Source organism: Dendropsophus ebraccatus, chromosome 13 (genome assembly GCF_027789765.1).
Source record: "Dendropsophus ebraccatus isolate aDenEbr1 chromosome 13, aDenEbr1.pat, whole genome shotgun sequence".
Taxonomy (NCBI): domain Eukaryota; kingdom Metazoa; phylum Chordata; class Amphibia; order Anura; family Hylidae; genus Dendropsophus; species Dendropsophus ebraccatus.
In genome coordinates this window covers 57,049,592-57,072,225 of record NC_091466.1, presented here as the reverse complement: position 1 = coordinate 57,072,225, position 22,634 = coordinate 57,049,592, and the positions used below count along the sequence as shown (strand labels likewise).

At 46.0% G+C, this 22,634-nt stretch overlaps 1 protein-coding gene across 1 annotated transcript in view; it reads left to right on the top strand.

Annotated features, from left to right (window-relative positions):
* ARHGAP5 (Rho GTPase activating protein 5) overlaps window positions 1-22,634 on the top strand; it is a 52,384-nt gene that overhangs the window by 11,173 nt on the left and 18,577 nt on the right. Inside the window, exon 2 of the mRNA XM_069949443.1 lies at window positions 12,366-16,252. Coding sequence (XP_069805544.1) covers window positions 12,539-16,252 — 3,714 coding nt within the window. The 5' untranslated portion in view covers window positions 12,366-12,538. The remainder of the gene's footprint in view (window positions 1-12,365; window positions 16,253-22,634) is intronic.

Genomic DNA, 22,634 nt, shown 5'->3' with positions numbered 1-22,634 from the left:
AGTATTGGGGATAGTAGTAGAGCAGTATTGGGAGTAGTATTGGGGGGTAGTAGAGCAGTATTGGGAGTAGTATTGGGGATAGTAGAGCAGTATTGGGAGTAGTATTGGGGATAGTAATAGAGCAGTATTAGGAGTAGTATTGGGGGGTAGTAGTAGAGCAGTATTGGGGGTAGTAGTAGAGCAGTTCTACTGGCACCTCTCTTCTCTGTCCTGCAGCCTCCCCACAGCGTGGAAGACATAGCCGGACATGCTGGCACACCTCCCTCACACATGAGCTGCAGTACTGCTGGCGGTGTCCTATGTCCAGGCTGTTAGTCACAGCTGCACTCACCCGTCATAGGACGCATCACAGTCGTCTCCGGCCCGCAGCGGGTCATGCTCGTCATCTCGCTTACTTCCCGGTGTCCCCTGACCCCTCAGCCTGTCCTCGTCTTCCCCTCAGTGAAAAGCAGCGAGCGGCCCCCTCAGCCGCTCATATCCGTTATAGGGGCGGCTGCGGTCCCACTCTGACCCGGACTCTTGCCCGGAGTGCCACTGCTCCCCTTGCAGGTCGGAGGGCTTTTTTTCTTTTCTTTGAAAATCGAATTTACGATTTTCAAAGACATTGAAATCGATTCTTAAAATCTAGCCCTACTCCATCTGATCCTAGCAAAAGCGCTCAGTGAAAGAATGAAGGATGTGCAATTACACTGAACGATTAGCGAACAATCAACAATGAATTTAGGGTCAGATCTAAATACACGATCAGCGACACACAAACGATTTTTCGATCGTTTCCTGCAATTACACAAGACGATTATCGTTTAAATTCGAACAATATGACGTTTTTCCGCAGATAATTGTCCCGTGTGATAGGGCCCTTAGATTGTAGTAGAAACGATAAAAACACATGGCCTATATGTCTATTAGGTTCAAACCGACATTGATCAGCTCTTTTTATTACTTCCACCAATGGCTAGAAGGTTCCGGGAGAATTGCACGGTTGACTCTCATTGATGTTACCAGGAGTAAATGCAGATTCCATAATGATAAAGTTTACCTCACGGTGCTACGCTGTCAACACAACTCACAAAATCCACTATGAGGGTTATTGAACCACCGTTGGATTCCCGGCCATCTTCATCTGATTCAGTCGAAAGCTAAAGAAGACCAGGGAGCTCCTGATCTTGAGCTAGATGCAAGTCCCCACCTCTGGGACATATACTTCTGGCATATACCCCTTTAATGTTGGGTTCCTAAATGTCTAATACCCTTTAACTTAATATCAAGTACTTAATAGCTTTGAATAATTTTAAGGCGGAGAAGAAGATCCAATTGTCGGAATGGCTTAGACTCCTGCGACGGCCGACCCTCTGCATGCTGGTGTGTGTTAGCCGGTGCCGGGCTGGTGACAGCCGCATCTCCCATCTCGCTCTCCTGTTTAGCATGCTAGGCAGCCAGCAGGAATTCATCAGGAGCCAGACTGCATGGACATAATGTTAGCCTTGTTTGTGTGATTCAGATTCCAGACATGCGCCGTGCACTTTGTAGGGCAGCCTGTCAGCATTTTAATTGATGGCCTAACCTAGGATGTGAGGCAGAGGCGACGATGAAGGCCGGGAGGCTTTATCTGCGGAGGGGCGCCGTACATGCACCTATTCACTGCTGTCACATTCGTGCGGGAGCCCTTGAGATCCAGATCAGAATTTCTGAGCAGTAAGATCATTCTTTACACCGGCTGACAGGCTTTAGATGATCTTCTGTCTTAGAAGGCAGCGTTATCAAGTCCTGGTTTTGACATCTTAGGGCCCTGTTCCACGGGACGATTATCGTTCGCATAATCGTTAACGATAAACTATCTCAAACGACCGCTACTGCGAACGACCTGAAATCGTTTTCCCATTTACACGGAACGATGATCGTTAATTATGATCATTCTTGTGGTCGTCTTGTCATTGCTATTGTGTTCGTCGCTACTGCGAACGACCGAACGACGTCATATTCCATGTGAATGAGCAACGATAAAAATAGGTCCGGGGTCTTATTAAGCGATCAACGATTTCTCGTTTGTCGTTTAATCGATAACTGCTATTCAACCAAACGATTATATCTTCGTTCCGAACAATTTTAACGATTATCCGAACCATAATCGTCCTTTGGAATGGGGCCCTTATCCTGTATCGGAAACGTGGGGTGTAGAGATGTAGTATTGGTATCTATCACAAACTCCGGTCACACTGACAGTATTTGAACTTAAGATGGTAACATTAGAAAATCTAATATAGGCTTAAAGGGATTGTCTCCTGACTACAATTACGGATAGGGTAAAACTATCCATGATCTTTAGAATGTGAATGGATAGGGGGGGGGGGGACATGCATGTTGTTGCTCCAATCCTTCTCTGTATAGCTGAAGCTCTAGTTTTCATCCTGATCATACTGGAGTTTTCAAGGACTTTTATACTGCTTGTATAACCTTGGGAAAGGTTATCAGTATGTATTTGGTAGGGATCCAACTCCTGGCACCCCCACATACCAGCGCTGTGGCCTCCTTGATGCTTACTAGACATAGCTCTGTGCCTGTAGTAGCAGTTGTACCATGGAAGTGAATGGGATGAGCTGCAATATGCCACTACTGACTGTTTGGAGCGGTGTCTGGGTCCTGGAATCCAGACCACCAACCTCCTAGTTTGATATTAATGGCCTATCCTCAGTATGAAGGTGCCCATACACTTTAGATAAAATCGGCTGCAATAGGATGCATATTCTGCCATCATCATAGACCTACATAATCGAAAAGACATCATCACGGTCTATTCTGTCTAAAACAAACAAACAAACAAAAATGGATACTTTAATCCGGGAGAGCTGGGAGAAGCACCCAGTTGAGTACTTCATTCCCTGACTCTATGATCTGTCTTGCTTCTGAAGACAAGCTGCATAGTTTTACATGATGGGAATTGTAGTCTTGTAACAGCTGGAGGGCCTGAGTTTGACACCTATGATGTAGACGGTCTCCTGCAGCATGCCAGGGAGTGAAGTGCTCAGCCAGGTGCTTCTCCCCACTCTGTGTAGCGATCGGTGGGTGTCTGTGCATCCAGGCCATGATTGAGTAAAGCTTTACACACATCTCTGGGACACAGATGTTTTTGAATGACAGTGCCCTTTAAAATAAAGCAGCATTGTGAAAGTCGCTTTCCAGCGGCCAAAACCACTTTCTATTTAATAAAAAAAAAAATAGAAATCCTACAATCCAATAAGATGGAGCAGTGTTCCTCCTTATATTCATGTTATGTCACTTGGCGTGCAGGTACTCCTTGTGATGTCTGATTGAATTGCCGTCTCCCTCCAGTCTGTAACTCTTGAGTGGATGCAATTGGCAGGAATTGTACATGTTACTGAGAGTCACTGAATTTGGAATAAAAGGGATGATTGTTCCGTTTCAGTACATGTTGCTGTAAACTGTGTGCATGACTTTGGAAGAAGAGAGACATTGATTTTTAGCATTTTATTTGTTTGGTAAAAGTCGTAAAAGAGCGTTTTTTCCGAAGGGTCCGCGTGTAATGCATAACTGCAGGAACGCAAGCCCTATGTATATTATGTGCCACAAACTCGTATTTTACCATTTAGATATTTGTAGAAAATTAGGAGTATTCCAGCCTTAGAATGCTATAAAATAAAGTTATACTCACCTGCCCTGATCCTTTGCTACTCATCCTGACAGCTCCTGCTTTCTGCGATGCAATGTTTTTACAGCCAGCCACAGGTCACCACTAGGGATGGTCTGAACCTGCCGAGGTTCAGGTTCGTACGAACCCGAACTCGCGGCAATGATTTCCGCTGTCTGCCCGCTCCGTGGAGAGGGTGGATACAAGCGGGAGGACCACCTGGAAAACTGGGATACAGCCATAGCCATAGGCTGTATCCCAGTTTTCCAGGCGGTCCTCCCGCTGTATCCACCCGCTGCACGGAGCGGCCAGACAGCGGAAATCTGATGCCGAACGTTCGGGTTCATACGAACCCGAACCTCGGCAGGTTCGGACCATCCTTAGTCACCACTGCTTTCAGTGGCATCTTAAGGCCCTATTACAAAAAGCGATTATCGGCCGTATTCAGCTGATGATCGTCTCGTGTAATAAAAGAAAACGATCAGCCGACATGCACAATTTTTCAACTTGTTGAAAGATCAACGTTCACGATAGTGGCGGCAGCAGACCACTACTATCTCCTATGGGCTGCCCGGATGATCTAGCGATCAACCGGGCAGCTCCCCACAAGCCCCCCCTGCTCTTACCCGCTTGCTGCCAATGTGTGTAATAGCACCACCAGCGTCGCCCCGCGTTATAGGGGCTTTAGTAATGGCTCAGACGTTGGCCACCTATGAGACTGTCCTAGGCCATTCTAATCAAGTGCCGATCCCAGTGATCAGCCTTCAAGCATCGATCAGTTGTGCTGCCAGACTACACAATCGATCACTGGGTTATTCATTCATGCTTCCCTTCCTGGCATTTGCAAAGAAGGGTTCCGTGGAGTCTAAAAACACGTGAATAGCCAGATATCCCCCTCTCCAGAGAAGGAAGCCCTAATCCTGCTTCACACTGACGAGGGGCAAATAACCCGAAACAGTTGTCTGTGGATGGATGCCTGGCCTCTGTAACCCTTGTCTTATGTCATTAGACTTTGACTTATAGGGGCCACCCTGGTGTTTCCCTATTTAGATCCCAATGCTAGCAGCAGTGTGAGGACCTAAGGGACTACGTATCAGGGTAGTTTGGTGATCTCCCCACTGGGAGGCACCCCTTGGCAACAGGTTTTTCTTCCCTGGAGGGATTTCTGGCTATTTCCGTTTTTTGAGACTCACAACTGAAACTCCATGGATATGGAAATTTTGTAGGGGACAATTAGTGGGGATTAAAGGAGTACTCCACTGGATTTTTTTCACTGATCTCCCTGAGCTCAGTGATTGTTGTTTTGTTTTCCCTTCCTGGCAGTCTGCTGTCAGCTGCACGTCTTCCATGTGGCATGTCGGAGTTGCCAACTCATCTGATCCCCAGCCCTATATAATAATCACCCCATGTAATAGGGCCGCTCGTTTGAGTGAAAACTCATCTGTTTGCCTTGTAGTGTTTATCGCATCTTAGCACCGGCGCTGTACCAGTACTGAGGTATATGATGCCGGTCAATGTCATTCATGGCAAAAGATGACAATAAGCCGCCCCTCCTCGCGTGTTCTCGTACGAGGGTTCATTGTCTGCATTCTCAATTCTTCTCATTGTCTCCTTGTTTCTAAAGGTTCCTATAATGGATTCTGAGTTCAGCAGTTTTAATTTTATAGGCCAATAAACGTACTCCGTGTTGCTGTCTTTCACATAACCTTTTAGATCTGTAAAGAGGAGCGGCGTTCTATTATCTTATCACTGATACATTTTATACGGCCATTAAAGAGAATTTATCGTCCCTGTTAAAAAGAACTCGACAAACATCGGTAAAAAAAATAAATCACTCAGGATTAATTAATAAATAAAATAAGTTTTATTTTCAGTCCAATAGTGATGTATGGGTGTAAGGGTATGAGGTTATGGGTCACATGTGGATTTTACCCCTGCTGCACCGAAACCGGTGAAACCCGCAGGGACAATGCACAACAGATCTGTGACAGGATGAGCCGTATTGCAGCATAGTGATATCTCCACGAGGGAAAAGTATGTAGCGTGTGGGTGAGGTTGTAGAATTGACTGTGATCTGCTGCAATGCATACCTGCGTAAATCACGTCAGCCATGATTTAAATGGGTTAACTAAGGAACTTTTTTTTTTTATTTTGCTTGGCAGTTGTTAAGAGTTTAAAAAAAAAAAATCTTGCTGTTCTCACTGTTCCCTGGTCCTGTTGCGGAGCACTTCCAGGATTGGAGTCATCACAAGGTATTGCCCTCTCAGCCAGTCAATGGCCACCAATTGGCTAGGAGTGTATGCCAATTCATGAAGCACTGTACAGCAGAGTCAGGGCTTCATGAGAAAGGTGGCCGCAGGGGAGCGAGAAGGATAAGTGCCAGTTTTTTTAAGGGGGGTTTTCTGTGCAAAATGAAAATACTTACCCCCAACCTTGCTCCCTTTTGACACATCTTCCTGTCCATTCTGGCACGATGTCCCGGCAGAAAAACGAAGGAAAGTTTTCAGTGTGCCTGGGTAACCCGTTTAACTATTTTTTTTAGAAAAAGAATTGCACCCCAAATAACCCCTTTAATTTTCACAAAATCCCCATTTCTGCTGAGGCTAAAGCGGTCACAATAGCGGAGATTTATCAAACATGGTGTAAAGTGAAACTGGCTCAGTCGCCCCTAGCAACCAATCAGATTCCACCTTTCACTCCTCACAGACTCTTTAGAAAATGAAAGGTGGAATCTGATTGGTTGCTAGGGGCAACTGAGCCAGTTTCACATTACACCATGTTTGATAAATCTCCCCCAACTAAGAGTACAGTATCATTGGCCTCCACTGACAGTGGGTTCCGTATTGTCTACCTTGATCTGTCCTTGTTGTCCACCGTGACAGGTCAACTTCTTATAGACCAGGGGTGTGAAACTCAGGCCCTCCAGGTGGAGCAAAACTACAATTCCCATCATGCCTGGACAGCCAAAGCTTTAGCTTTGGCTGTCCAGGTATGATAGGAATTGTAGTTTTGTAAAAGCTGGAGGTCCCGAGTTTGACATCTGTTATAGACAGTTAGAGCAGAACCCCTGTGTCTGGCCCCGATATATAGCTCCCATGTTGTGGTTACATTTCCAGTGTAGGAGTCTGCCTGGTGACGTACCACCTCACCTGGGTGTAGTTTTCGCACATTAATATACATTGGCATGTCCTCTTACCTGGCATGGCAGTGTGAAATATCCTTCCAGTGTGACTGCATGCATCACTGACTAAATGACACTAGAGACTTCATCATGGCTGGCATGCAGGGGTTGTTTACTCCTTTTTTTCCCCAAGGGGTACTAAACCTTAACTTGCCAGAATGTCATACAGATTTGTAACTTACTTCCATTTAAAAACCTCAAGCCTTCTGGTACTTATCAGCCGCTGTATGTCCTGCAGGAAGTGGTGTATTCTTTCCTTTCTCTGCTGCCGCCTCTGTCTGTAACAGAAACTGTCCAGAGCCGTAGCAAATCCCCATAGAAAACCTCTCCTCCTCTAGACAGTTCCTGACACGGACAGAGGTGGCAGCAGAGCGCACTGTGTCAGACTGAAGAGAATACACCACTTCCTGCTGGACATACGGCAGCTAATAAGTACTGGAAGACTGGAGATTTTTAAAAATCTGTATAACTTTGACACCAGTTGGTTTAAAAACCAATTTCTCCCTCTCCGGAGTACCCCTTTAAATATAGCTATTTAGACTGGAGTCTCCAGCTCCCACTTAGGTTATGGCTACCTCAGGATTACATAGATTTTTATGCAATCTTGTTCACTGCAGCTATCACGTAGGTGGTTAAAGGGGCTCCTTAGGCCACTAGGATGAGGATAATGTGGTCAGGCTTCAGGACGTCTAAGGGTGCGGAGCGATTTTTTTTGACGATTAACGAGCTCAAAGACCGCTATGGCGAACGACCTGAAATCGTTCACCCAATTACATGGAACGATGATCGTTACTTATGATCGTTATTGTGTTCGTCCTGTTCTCGCCACTGCTGCGAACGACCGAACCACGTCTTAATACATAGGAACGATTGGCAAACGATCAACGATAAAAAATAGGTCCAAATTCTATTAAACGACCAACGATTTCTCGTTGTCTGCTATTACACTAAACGATTATCGTTCAAATCCGATTTTTCGAGCGATAGTCGTTCCGTGTAATACCACCCTTACTCTCTGCATTGCTTCTTGCTTAAGTCGTCTAGATAGGTGCCGATTGCTGCTCCGCACAAGGCAGGTTTTTCTTCTCCGGAACGTATGGCCGAGGAATGACATCACATTGCACCGATTCTCCCAGCACAAAGCTTGTGAATTGCAGTCTGTAAGGTCATTGGAGTAGTCTGTGTGAACTGCCAAGTAGGAAGAATAGGCTCTTTTGTGGCCGCTCTGCAGAATTTCTGCTGCCTTGCTAAGACCAACAGCAGCCATTGCATTGTTAGAAGCCTCACAGGCACCGTGCTGTCCACCCAGGATACATCGAGCGTCACCAGAAGTATGACAGAGGGAGGAAAGGGGTTAAATGCCTGGTGATAGCAGCTGGTGTGCGGCTGGGTGGGCTTGTCTTCTAAAGTAGGATGAGCAAGGTAGGATGTACCCTTGGGCTGTATATATATGAGCTGTCTATATCATTACACATATATACCGCTTCTCTACCTTCTACTACTGTATTACTTTAGAGGACAAGCCTACTCACTCACCAGGCAGCTGTCACTAGGCAGCGTCACGATTGTCACCCCAGCCGCTGTCACTAGGCAGCGTTACTATCGTCACCCCAGCTGCTGTCACTAGACAGCATCACGATCATCGCAGCAGCAGCTGTCACTGTTGTTACACCAATCGCTGTTACAGGCAGCGTTACTATTGCCACCCCAGCTGCCATCACCAGGAAACGTCACTATTGCCACACCAGCTGCTGTCACAGGCAGCATCACTATTAGTCACACCAGCTGCTGTCACTGGCAGCATCAGTATCCCCACACCAGCTGCTGTCACTGTCGCCACCCCAGCTGCTGTCACTGGCAGCATCACTGTCGCCACACCAGCTGCTGTCACTACTGTCCAATCAGCCCGTCACCAGGCATTGTCACACAAGTCCAATCAGCCCCTGTCGCCAGGCTTCGCCACACAAGCTGCCATCACCAGGAAACGTCACTATCGCCACACCAGCTGCTGTCACAGGCAGCGTAACTATTAGTCACACCAGCTGCTGTCACTGGCAGCGTCACTGTCGCCACAGCAGCTGCTGTCGCAGGCAGCGTCACTGTCGCCACAGCAGCTGCTGTCGCAGGCAGCGTCAGTATTAGTCACACCTGCTGCTGTCACTGGCAGCGTCACTGTCAACACACCAGCTGCTGTCGCAGGCTGCCTGACACACCAGCTGCAATCACAGGCAGCACCACTATTAGTCACACCAGCTGCTGTCACTGGCAACGTCACTCTCCCCAACCAGCTGCTGTCACTGGCAGTGTCACTATCCCCACACCAGCTGCTGTCACTGGCAGCGTCACTATCCCCACACCAGCTGCTGTCACTGGCAGCGTCACTATCCTCACACCAGCTGCTGTCACTGGCAGCGTCACTATCCCCACACCAGCTGCTGTCACTGTCACTACCAGTTACCACCATTCCCCAGTTAGACAATAGTTTTCTCCTTACTCCCATATATGTGCATGGTCGGATGAGGAGATGGCTGCTGCCAGACACCTCCCCTGAGCACAAAAAGGTCAGTCATGTTATAATCCACCATGCCTGACCATCCTCTTTGTTGGCCATCAGGATGACTCCTCCTTACACGCTACATGGTCCGCTTATCCCACTGACATCAATGAGTTGGGCCATGTAATGTGGTATAGGGTGGTCAGTTCTGCAGTTGGGAAGGGTGAGGGGGTAGGAAGGGGATGGTAATGGAGACAGGACTGCTGCCAGTGATGCATCCTCGTGGTGGTTGGTGCTGATGGAGAGGGATGCTGTATGGGGTTTTTGTATGTACCAGTTTTTATTTTATATAGCCAAACAGGTTTATATAAACTATAACAGTAATAAAATAAGCAACATAAATATATAAATAATGTGATGTATGGACAGTTCATGGAGTCAGACCCCGTATGTCAGGGTGATCACCACAATGTAGGAAGTAACAGGTGATATTTCTATTTTCAGCTTTATAATCGTATTTGTCTGTGAAGATTAAGAGGTTAATTTATTTACCTCATTAGAATCTGAGGTGATTAGTCACGCACTGCGTTGTCTAGACAACAGGATTATTTCATTTACTTGTGTAATTCCTCTACATTCAATAGATACATATTGGATTACCCAGGAGCACTTGAGTGGAATCCCCTCTCCTTTATAGCGGCTATTACTCAGTGCACATTATGGCCCTGCTGGCTATCAGCTGGCTATCTCACATCTCTAGTTTTTTTTCTCATTGCTTGTTAGGACTTAAATGGCCGCTGTCATAAAAAAAAAGAAAGTTTTGATCAGTTGGTCTCAATAATCTAGAGACGGAGCCTGGAGAAGCGTCTAGTAGTACTTACCCTTGGCAATCTCCAACCTGGTCTTTCTTTCTTTCTCTCTCTCTCTCTCTCTCTCTCTCTCTCTCTCTCTCTCTCTCTCTCTCTCTCTCTCTTTCTTTCTTTCTTTCTTTCTTTCTCACTTTCTTTCTCTCTCTCCCCCTCTCCCTTCCTTCCTTCCCTCTTTTTCTCTTTTTCTTCTCTCTCTCTTCCTCTTTTTCTTCTCTCTCTCGACCTTCCTTTTTTTCTCAGTCTTTCTCCCTTTTTCTCTCTCTCTCTGTCTCTCCCTTTCTCTCTCTCACCCCCTCTCTCTCTCCCTCTTTCTTTCTCTATCTCCCTCTCTCTCTCCCTCTTTCTCTCTCCTCCTTCTCCCTCTCTCTATCTCCCTCTTTCTCTCTCCTCCTTCTCCCTCTCTCTCTCTCCCTCTTTCTCTCTCCTCCTTCTCCCTCTCTCTCTCTCCCTCTTTCTCTCTCCTCCTTCTCCCTCTCTCTCTCTCCCTCTTTCTCTCTCCTCCTTCTCCCTCTCTCTCTCTCTCCCTCTTTCTCTCTCCTCCTTCTCCCTCTCTCCCTCTTTCTCTCTCCTCCTTCTCCCTCTCTCTCTTTCTCTCTCTCCCTCTTTTTTTTTCTCTCTCTCTCGACCTTCCTTTTTTTTCCTCGGTCTTTCCCCCTTCCTCTCTCTCTCTCTCTCTCTCTCTCTCTCTCTCTCTCTCTCTCTCCCCCTTCTCTCTCTCTCTCTCTCTCCCCCTTCTCTCTCTCTCTCTCTCTCTCTCCCCCTTCTCTCTCTCTCTCTCTCTCTCTCTCTCTCTCCCCCTTCCCTCTCTCTCTCTCTCTCTCCCCCTTCTCTCTCTCTCTCTCTCTCTCTCTCTCTCTCCCCCTTCTCTCTCTCTCTCTCTCTCTCCCTTCTCTCTCTCTCTCTCTCTCTCCCCCTTCCCTCTCTCTCTCTCTCTGTCTCCCCCTTCTCTCTCTCTCTCCCTTTCTCTCTCTCTCTCCCTTTCTTTCTCTCCCTTTCTCTCCCTCTCTCCCTTTCTTTCTCTCCCCCTTCTCTCTCACTTCTCTCTCTCTCTCTTTCTCTCTCTCTCTTCTCTTTCTCAACCTGTACTTAAATGGCCGCTATCATTAAAAAAACATAGTTTTGATAAGTTGGGGTCTCGATAATCAAGAGAAGGAGCCAGGAGAGGCATGCAGTAGTACTTCCCCTTGGCTCTTGATGATCTCCATCCTGGCAGCCATATTTTCGGTCTATGAGGGCTTCCTTGACAGAGATCACTGACACTTCTTTCTCTCACTGACAGCAGAGTGATGTCTGCTGTTGTGCTTTCCCCTGATTGGTGAGATGACCGATCAGTATGCTTCACAGTGGCATCTAGATAGTGTAAGAGCTTGTTCACACCACAATTGTGCCTTCCGAGCTTCATATATATTGGCAATCTGTCGAAATTCGATGACCCTATTAACTTCATTGGCCCATGCCTGTCTGTGCTAATATACGTTGATATGTCATTTTGAAAGCTTGCCTTAGAAAGCGCATTGGTAGTGTCCCCCTACCTATATCCCCATATGATCCCATCACATAAATGCGTATAGTGAAGCACTTGCTCCAGTCTTCTGTTTTCCAATGAAACCTACATTGTTTTCTGGGATTTCCATTTCTGCTCTCGGGATAGTTCAGTCTGCATAGCGATGGGTATAGAGCAGCTGGTGCAAAATGTATATTAATGCCAACCTGTTCCTAGGAAGCTGCCATCTTCCATTAGAGAGCAAATGGCCTTGCACGTTATTGTTCAGCTCCAGCCAGGCAGCCGCTTACTCGTTCCGTACCATTAACCCTTTAAGGACAGCAAATTTTACTTTTATTGTAGCTGTCCACATTCCTGCATAACTACGGGTTATAAACTACAATTATGGTTGCAAAACTACAATTCCCATCATGCCTGGACAGCCAAAGTTTGCTTTTCCTCTCTCTCTCTCTCTCTCTCTCTCTCTGGACGGCTTTGGCTGCCCAGGCTTGGTGGGAATTGTAGTTTTGCAACAGCTGGACGAACAAAGGTTCCCCATCCCTGCTCTAAGATACATTCCCTCGTGTTCTCTTGTTGTCCCCCCCCCCTTATTTAACATTTAGCATATTTATCTATGTATATTTTAGACAAGTAGACCACCATTGTAATATATTTGTGCTTTGCTCCTACAGAAACACCATGTACCATCGCTATTGAGGATAAACTGCAGTGATGAAGGACGCAAGAAGAAAGAGTTAAGCACTTTGCCCCTGTTTTTGAGAAAATCTCAAGACGTCACGTGGAAATTAAGAATGAGAATTATGCCCTGCTATCTAGATGTGCTGAAAAGGATGAGAGGGGAGTGATGATGGCAAAGAACAAGGAGCCGCGCCCCCCTTCATATACCATTAGCGTGGTAGGATTGTCTGGAACCGAAAAGGATAAAGGCAACTGCGGTGTCGGGAAGTCGTGTTTATGTAACAGATATGTCCGCCCGAAAGCTGATGAATATTATCACGAACACACCTCTGTCCTTAGCACAATTGACTTTGGTGGTCGTGTTGTCAACAATGACCACTTTCTGTACTGGGGTGACGTAACGCAGGTAGGAGAGGATGGGGTCGACTGCAGGCATCACATTATTGAACAGACAGAGTTCATAGATGATCAGACTTTCCTTCCGCATCGGAGTACAAACCTTCAGCCCTATATAAAGAGAGCGGCAGCTTCAAAGATTCATTCCGCTGAGAAATTAATGTACATTTGCACAGACCAGCTTGGACTGGAGCAGGACTTTGAGCAAAAGCAAATGCCCGAAGGAAAGCTGACTATAGACGGTTTTGTTCTATGCATTGACGTTAGCCAAGGATGCAATCGAAAGTTTGACGATCAGTTAAAGTTTGTCAATAACCTCTATGCGCAAGTAGCAAAAGCGAAAAAGCCCATCATCATTGCAGCCACCAAGTGCGATGAGTGCGTTGACCACTATTTAAGAGAAGTGCAAGGTTTTGCCTCGAATAAGAAAAACTTAATTGTCGTAGAAACCTCAGCCAGAAACAATGTAAATGTCGAGACTTGTTTCACAGCACTAGTCCAGATGTTGGACAAAACAAGAGGTAAACCCAAGATTATCCCTTACCTCGAGGCTTTCAAAACACATAGACAGATTGTCGCATCTGCTACTGATAAGTTCGAGAAGCTCATTGTCCAAACTGTGCGTGACTACCACGCAACGTGGAAGACAGTCAGTAATAAACTAAAAAACCACTCCGACTATGAGACTTACATAAACTTAGAGGGAACACTGAAGGCTAAAAATACATTCTCTAAACACACCGAACAGCTCAAACAGGAGCACATTAGAAAAAGAAAAGAGGAATATCTTAAAACTCTACCAAGAGCACTGAATACGTTACTGCCAAAGCTGGAAGAGGTAGAAAACCTAAGCTGGACCGATGCTCTTCAGATGCTAGAGAAAAAGCCAGAATTCAGCCTGTGGTTTGTAATGCTGGAAAAAACACCATGGGACCAGTCTGATCATATTGATAAGGTGAATGACAGAAGGGTTCCCTTCGATCTTCTCTGTACGTTAGATGCCGAAAAAATCTATCAAAGCCATGTTCAGCATTTGTTTTCCGAGAAGAGAAGATTGGAAATGAAAGCCAAGTTCAAGAAGACCCTTGAAAAGATTCCATTCATTTCACCAGGTCAGCCGTGGGAAGAAGTCATGTGCTTTGTTTTGGAAGATGAAGCCTATAAGTTCATCAACGAGACCGACCGTTTTGAGGTATATCGCAAACACCAGCAAGAGATCATTGAAAAAGCCAAAGAAGAATTTCAGGAGATGCTCTTTGAGCACTCCGAGCTGTTCTACGACCTTGATCTTAATGCTACACCGAGCACTGATAAGATGACCGAGATAAATGCCGTTCTTGGAGAAGAGCCGAGATACAAAGCTTTACAGAAGCTTGCCACTGACCGGGAATCTCTTCTTCTCAAGCACATAGGATTTGTCTACCATCCGACTAAGGAAACCTGTCTTAGTGTCCAAAGTTGCATGGACATAAAAGTGGAACAAGTACTTGCCAACAGTCTATTACAGTCGAATCTGAGCCGCTTAAACTTGTACCAAGACGGAACTAATCTCGACAAGGTAAACCTTCTCATTCTTGGGAAAGACAACCTTTCTCAAGAGATGGCCAACGAGATAAGGACCCAGTCAACGGATGACGAGTTTGCTTTGGATGGAAAAATATACGAGTTAGAATTGAGAGCAGTGGATGCCAATTCCCCATATCTCTTAAGCCAATTGTGGACTCCTGGGTTTAAGCCACACGGTTGTTTTTGTGTTTTTAGCTCAATCGAGTCGCTTAATTTTATAGGTGACTGCATTGGGAAAATTAGGTGTGAAGCTCAGGCGAGAAGAGATAAGGATATTGCAAACCTCCCATTTACGTTAATTTTGGCTAACCAGAGAGAGAGCGTTAGCAAAAACATGCCCATATTAAGGCACCAAGGGCAGCAATTGGCAAATAAGCTCCAGTGTCCTTTTGTGGACGTGCCAGCTGGCACCTATCCCCGTAAATTTAATGAGGCCCAAATCAAGCAAGCTCTTAGGGGAGTGCTAGAGTCTGTCAAGCACAACTTGGATATTGCTAGTCCTGTCCCCGCAATTAAAGACCTTTCAGAAGCCGATTTAAGAATTGTAATGTGTGCCATGTGCGGCGATCCTTTCAGCGTAGATCTTATTCTTTCGCCCTTTCTGGAGTCCCGTACTTGCAGTGCTGCTCAGCCAGGCCAAAATAACTCTCTAATGCTGGATAAAATAATTGGCGAAAAACGGAGACGGATACAGATAACCATTTTGTCCTACCATTCCTCCATCGGAGTGAGAAAAGATGAACTGGTTCATGGGTACATTCTTATTTACTCAGCCAAGCGAAAGGCGTCTATGGGAATGCTGCGCGCTTTTCTATCAGAAATTCAGGACACAATTCCGGTTCAGCTAGTGGCGGTGACAGACAGCCAAGCAGACTTTTTTGAGAACGAAGCTATTAAAGAACTGATGACTGAAGGAGAACACATTGCTACGGAAATTTCCGCAAAATTCACAGCTTTATATTCTTTGTCTCAGTACCACCGCCAGACGGAGGTCTTCACGCCATTTTTCAGTGATGTTCTGGAAAAGAAAACTTCCATTGAGAATTCGTATTTAGCAGAAAGTCGTAGAGAGGCAAGTCAACAGTGTGAAGATGTATTTCCCTATTCCCCACGTGGAAACTCGCCAGCCTACAGCTGCTACCCCGATTCAGAGGATGACACAGAAGCGCCACCTCCGTATAGCCCTATAGGGGATGATGTGCAACTGTTGCCAAAGTGTAACTTGGACAATGAAGGAAATGAGTATCCCACACACAGCACTCCATTAAATTGCCACGACCATGAGCGCAACCACAAAGTGCCTCCACCGATAAGACCGAAACCAGGTGGACCCAAGTCCAAGGTGAACAGGTTAGACCCAAATCTTGTCAGAGCTATCGAAGCTGGCATTAGTAAAAACCCAAGAAAGCAAACCACCCGTTACCCATTGGTACACCCTGAAGATGCAGACTCATCGGATAACTACTCAGAGCCGGCCGACACAATACTGAGGTCCAAAGATTTCATAAATGACTTATACGCAGATCCAGACGACAGCCAGAACCACGTTCATAGATTGCATCACTTGTTTCCTAATGCACAAGGAGATGAAGAGAACGGGATCACCGATAGAAACTCTAGAGGGCAGGGGGAGAGGCGGCCATCCAAATATAAGTACAGGTCAAAAACACTGTTCAGCAAGACAAAATCCTACACCTATAGACGAACCCATTCAGATGCCAGCGATGAAGAGGCTCTTACTATTCCTGGAAAAGATCGAAAGCGGAAACCAAAACACAGGCCAAGCGAGGAAGACCCCCTGCTTTCTCCAGTAGACACTTGGAAAGGAGGAATAGATAACCCTGCCATTACATCCGACCAGGAACAGGAAGAAAGGAAGACCAAGAAGAAGACGCCAAAAGTGAAAGAAGAGAAGAAGGTAGGTTTTTTTTATGGGCATCCTTAGCTGGTTTTAGGTAGAGATGAGCGAACCTCGAGAACACTTGGGTTCATCCAAACACAAGTGTGCGGCATTTGATTGCCGGTGGATGCAGTCCTAAGGCGGCCTGGAAATCATGGTTAACTACAGCCTATGATTTTCCAGGACTCCCTAGGGCTGCATCCAGATTCCTCAGCCACCGGTAATCAAATTCTGCACGCTTGAGTTCAAATGAACCCAAGAGGGCTCGAGGTTCGCTCAAGTTGTATGTCTTTATGGTCAGATTGTTTTAGTAGTATTACCAAAGTATTCCAATATCTTTCTCCTCAACAATGGATTATTATTACCTAGAAGTAGATTATACTTAGGTTAGGGTTAGTTTTTTGTTTTTTAATGTTTCTCCATAAATATTAGATGTAGACATGTGTCTCTTAGAGCTTATAGCGGACCATATGCATTAGAATGAAGTGAGACGGACTCAACGATTTCATCAGAACCAATATACAAAGGCCTCCTGACTCTTCCCCATTGGTAGATGTAGGGGAAAGAATGGTTGGGCATGGTTACTGTCAACATAGTCAATCTTAGTCAGAGGTGTCTAGCAATGGCTCTGTCCCATTTTTTCCAATTCTAGAATACATATGCGCTATATATACGTAGACTATAGTCAGTCTTTTTAGGGTCCCCCCCCCCAAATACACATTAGACAATTTTTTGGTATTGCTAAAATCGATGTGTTCCACAGACTTTTGTGTAATGTGTATGGGGTTCTTAAAGAGAACCCAAAAACATAAAGACTTGGCAAAAGTTTTGGCCCGTCAAAGTGCTGAGATGCCAATGTCGGGTTCTCTCCCATCCCAGAAACACTTAAAAAGTTTATGGAGTAATGAGAGAAGTGCCTAGCCAAATGCTTCTCCCCACTCCTCCTAATGATCATGGGGTCTCTGAGCACCCAATCCCTGACCAAAAACTTTTTAACTTTTTCAAAACTACTTTCTTTTATAGTATCATTAACTTGTACTACTTAGTCATTTCAGTCTGTTTTTTTTTTTTTTTTTTAAAGCCCATAAATATAATCTTGCCTTCTCTTGTCTTCATTGGCTTTGGTTATTGCCTACAGCCCGCTCATGGATATTTATTGACACTTTTGTCTAGTTGGCATATCCTGCCGGTTGCAGCCTACCTTATATTGTGGATAATTTAATATTACTTTAGGATAAGGGCAATGTTGCAGGAGGTCGAGGCTTTGTCGCTGTAGTATTGAAAGTAATATAGGATTGTGTTATGGCCGTCTGAAATCAACCTTTATGACCGCTCCGATTGCATTATGAGACAGGATAAGGATAGTCATAGGCGAGGAGGAAGTGTGGAGGTGTGTTTTTATTTTTTTTTTACCTTTTTATTGTATGTTTTCTAAATGTAAGTGTTGATGTCATAGTGTGATGTATAGGACTATAAAACACTACTTCCTGGGAAAGTACAAGTTCACCTATAAACATTCTTTGTATCGAGCAGAGCACTTTTGTTCTTATAGTCATAAACCTTTGGTCGCTGCACTGAAAAATTTAGGATCCAAATATATTTTTAGTTGCCTTATTTAAATTCGTATGCATAATGTATGGTATAATAAGTACAATAGTTTGTCTATGCCCTTCATCTTATTCCTTCTTACTCCAGAGAAAAAAATGTTTTCAGATGAACTGGTGTTAGAAAGTTGTGCAGATTTTTTAATTACATCTATTAAAAAATATCAGGTCTTCCAGTACTTATCAGCAGCTGTATGTCCTGCAGGAAGTGGTATATTCTTTCCAGTCTGACACAGTGGTGCTCCCTGCTACCACCTCTGCCCATGAGCAGTAGCAAATCCCTAGAAAACCTCTCCTGCTCTGGACAGTAAGTAATTTACAAACGGCATAACTTTCTGACATCAATTGATTTAAATAATTATTTTGCCGGAGTACCTCTTGAAAGCGTCTCTGTTATAGAGATGTCAGAAGTTTTGATTAGTCAGGGCCTGGGTGCCGAGATCCCTTCCGATCATTGGAATAAGCTTAGAGACGCGCTTGTCTAAAAGCATCTCTCCCTATATTACTGCATGCTCCGAAGACTTACTATAGAGTCCATCTCCTGCAGCAAGACTAGGAAAGAAGCGCTTAACCAAGCACTTCTCCCTGCTGCTTTTAGTCATCTATGGGGTCTCGGTGGGGTTGACAAATTGTCGCTGCAGCAGTCACATGTTATGATGGTATACCATCACAGGAGATAGGGTGAACAGACACAGATGTGGACAGATGAAAATTCTAAGGACCCTTTTGGTTGCCACTTGGAGCCCTATGTACCTCCTGCAAATACTCTGTCTTCCCCCTCCCATAACTTCCTCTTTTAAGTGTGAGGGTACTCTGTGTACGAGGCCACCGTTATAGATACAGACTGGTGAGTGTGGTCAGGTGGTGTTGGCCATGTGTGGTCAATGGGTTTGCAGCAGGCAGTTGTGGGTAATGTTGTTATGCTTCAAAAAGACTGTAAGAAATTGAAATGCTGCATTAGTTGAGTAATCTTGAATTCCGTTAGTGTACTTATAATAGATGCCTGTCACTCTCTGTATACAGCCATCTGTTACTGCAGTTCTTTTAGGGGACGAGAGGCGTTACAGCCGCCAGTGTATCGGGCAGGGTTATTGTCCAGGTGGGCATCAGGATGTTTGTGATGTTAGAGACTGGGCTAGCTTGGTGCATGCTCAAGAATGATGTACTGAGCCTCAGGATGCACGCCTTTTCCCTCCCTCACTTCTTGTTTTTTTCTGATACAGAGCACTGAACCATGCACTTCTATGTCACAGCAGGGAAGTGTGGGGGAGAGAGAAGGCGTGCATCCTGAGGCTCAGCACAGCTTCCTTCACCCTTCAGCTCTGAGCATGATCTAGATAATAGGCGATGATCTTCCATCTATGATACGTGTCACCAGTCTGATATCATTGCCATAGAGCAGGCGTCAGGGTTGTCTGATCACAGCCCCACTTGTTCCTGGAGGAGTTGTGACACACAGAACTATTCTTGATGTGCTTAGCGCCTCTGGTGTATTCCTGTACGTGTTCTATATATGGAGAGTTTTATTTCTGGATTGATAACTCTAGTATGAGTATCTCTATCTCCATGGAAATATTTTTTCTAGGTAACAAGCTGTACATGAAAGCAAGTTAAATGTGGGAATGCAGAAGCCTCGTCTTAGGCGGGGACTGGTTCGGATGGAAATTTTAATTTGAGAAGAATTATTTAAGCTGAACATACACTTAAAAGGGTACCCCATCCGAGTACCTTGACAAATCTGCCATGTCTGATCATACCCCTGTGGGTAATCACCACCTTAAATAATGTATATAATATTCCATTTAGGAGCCAATTCAGATTTTTTTTGCATATAAGAAAGCAGCTGTTTTTGGTAAATGTTGTGATCTTCCCCATACTTGATGGCAGCCATTGCCTCCTCGCTAGTCCCAGACTGTTTTGACATCCCTGTCTTGTAGACTTGTCTGTTCCTCGTCTGCAGACAGCGATGCATCTGTCCTGTTATTTTATGGGGATGTTTTTCCTTCTTTTTAGTAAATATTTACACTATGTATCAATTCTGCAATTCAACAATTCTGTATAGTGCAAAAGCTATTGGGCTCTGAAGTTGAGCTCACTTATTCTATATGAAGTAAGACCCCCAAATTCACCAGGAAAGCTTCCAAGACCCCCACTGGATGCCCGAAACTGGCATACCCTGTGCGATGATGAATGGGTTCCGGCCATTTTGTTCTATGTTCCAGAGAATATTCCAGCATAAACAATAAATGTATCCGTACTCTAATAGGAGTCAGTTGAAATTTCAGTTACTGAGCTTTTGTGGTCAGTTAATGTAGTCCTACACCGGTGTGTGCCCATGCCGGAATCTCTACCATTACCCGTATGCTCAACATGTTGGTGCGTCTTTATGGGCATATTAAACACTTTGCTTAATGCTGGGTAGCTCAAAAAAGCCTTGTGGGAGTGAGCAAAGTAGTGTTCATTAGTAGCCAGTTGGACCGAGTCAGCAGCCACATTGGCAGCCTCATAATGATAACAGTCTTTAACAGTTTTTGGCCTTTTTAGCGTGTGCCATTAAGATGGCCACCAAGTTACAGTCAAACAAACTGCACAGGGAAAACGCACACTGTGAGGTTGCAGTGCAGGGGGAAGGCGCACTGTGCGGTTGTGGTGCTGGGGGAAGGCGCACTGTGAGGTTTCTGTGCAGGGGGAAGGCGCACTGTGAGGTTTCTATGCAGGGGGAAGGCGCACTGTGATGCAGTAAAGGGGAAGGCGCACTGTGAGGTTTCTGTGCAGGGGGAAGGCGCACTGTGAGGTTTCTGTGCAGGGGGAAGGCGCACTGTGATGCAGTAAAGGGGAAGGCGCACTGTGAGGTTTCTGTGCAGGGGGAAGGCGCACTGTGAGGTTGCGGTGCAGGGGGAAGGCGCACTGTGAGGTTGCGGTGCAGAGGGGAAGGCACACTGTGAGGTTGCAATTCAGGAAGAGTGCACACTGTGAGGTTGTGGTACAGGGGGAAGGCGCACTGTAAGGTTGTGGTGCAGGGGGAAGGCACACTGTGAGGTTGCGGTGCAGGGAAAGGCACACTGTAAGGTGGTGCAGGGGGAAGGCACTGTGAGGTTGCGGTGCAGGGGGAAGGCTCACTGTGAGGTTGCGGTGCAGAGGGAAGGCGCACTGTGAGGTTGCAATTCAGGGAGAATGCACACTGTGAGGTTGCGGTACAGGGAAAGGCGCACTGTGAGGTTGCGGTGCAGGGGGAAGGCGCTCTGTGAGGTTGCGGTGCAGGGGGAAGCCGCACTGTGAGGTTGCGGTGCAGGGGGAAGGCGCACTGTGAGGTTGCGGTGCAGGGGGAAGGCGCACTGAGGTTGCGGTGCAGGGGGAAGGCGCACTGTGAGGTTGCGGTGCAGGGGGAAGGCGCACTGAGGTTGCGGTGCAGGGGGAAGGCGCACTGTGAGGTTGCGGTGCAGGGGGAAGGCGCACTGTGAGGTTGCGGTGCAGGGGGAAGGCGCACTGTGAGGTTGCGGTGCAGGGGGAAGGCGCACTGTGAGGTTTCGGTGCAGGGGGAAGGCGCACTGTGAGGTTTCTGTGCAGGGGGAAGGCGCACTGTGAGGTTTCTGTGCAGGGGGAAGGCGCACTGTGAGGTTTCTGTGCAGGGGGAAGGCGCACTGTGAGGTTTCTGTGCAGGGGGAAGGCGCACTGTGAGGTTTCTGTGCAGGGGGAAGGCGCACTGTGAGGTTGCGGTGCAGGGGGAAGGCGCACTGTGAGGTTGCGGTGCAGAGGGAAGGCGCACTGTGAGGTTGCGGTGCAGAGGGAAGGCGCACTGTGAGGTTGCGGTGCAGAGGGAAGGCGCACTGTGAGGTTGCGGTGCAGAGGGAAGGCGCACTGAGGTTGGAATTCAGGGAGAGTGCACACTGAGGTTGCAGTACAGGGGAAGGCGCACTGTGAGGTTGCGGTAAAGGGGAAGGCGCACTGTGAGGTTGCGGTGCAGAGGGAAGGCATACTGTGAGATCAACTTAGGTCTTCGTGCTATATATTTCCATAGATAGATATTTTTTAAAATTGAAAAATACATAAAGTAGTTTATAATATGAATACTTTACTCTGCACCCAGTGCACCGAGCCAGACCTGTGCCCGGGAACCGGGCGACATTTCAAAACAAGGACTGCGTCACTAGGATGCTGGCGCCAATCAGCTAATGTAAAAAAAAAAATTTCACCATGGCCACTTTGGCAGAGAGTTCTTTGTTCTCACTACTCTTAAAGAGTCATTTTCTATGTCGACACCTTCTTCTTTATGTAAAAAATAAATAAATAAAATTATCTCTACTATTAGACTTTAGGGTCAGCAGTAACACGTTGAGAAACGAGAAGTGCAAAAGGGAAGCAGAATAAAAAGTCCAGGCAAAATAGTGGCCAATCTACTGCGTATAGAGGGGGATCCTCTTGTTCTTCACACCATCAGACATAATATGTGCCCATTGCACATCAAAATATAACACCTAATAATTTCTAGAACAAGTCAGGAGAACTGCTTGGCTGAGTGCTTCTCTCTCCAGCTTCCTATCTTGCTGCATGAGATGAAATCTATAGTAGAGTCAGTCTCCTGCAGTAACATCTTGCTAAGCCATCTGAAGTAGTGTCCTGTGTAAGGGCCCTATTACACGGGACAATTATCGTGCGAAAAATCGTTATATCGTTCAAATTTAAACGATAATTGTTCTGCGTAATTGCAGGCAACAATCAAAAAGTCGTTCATATGCCATTGATCGTTGATTTAGATCTGAACCTAAAATCTTCGTTAATCGCTGTAATTTGTTAGT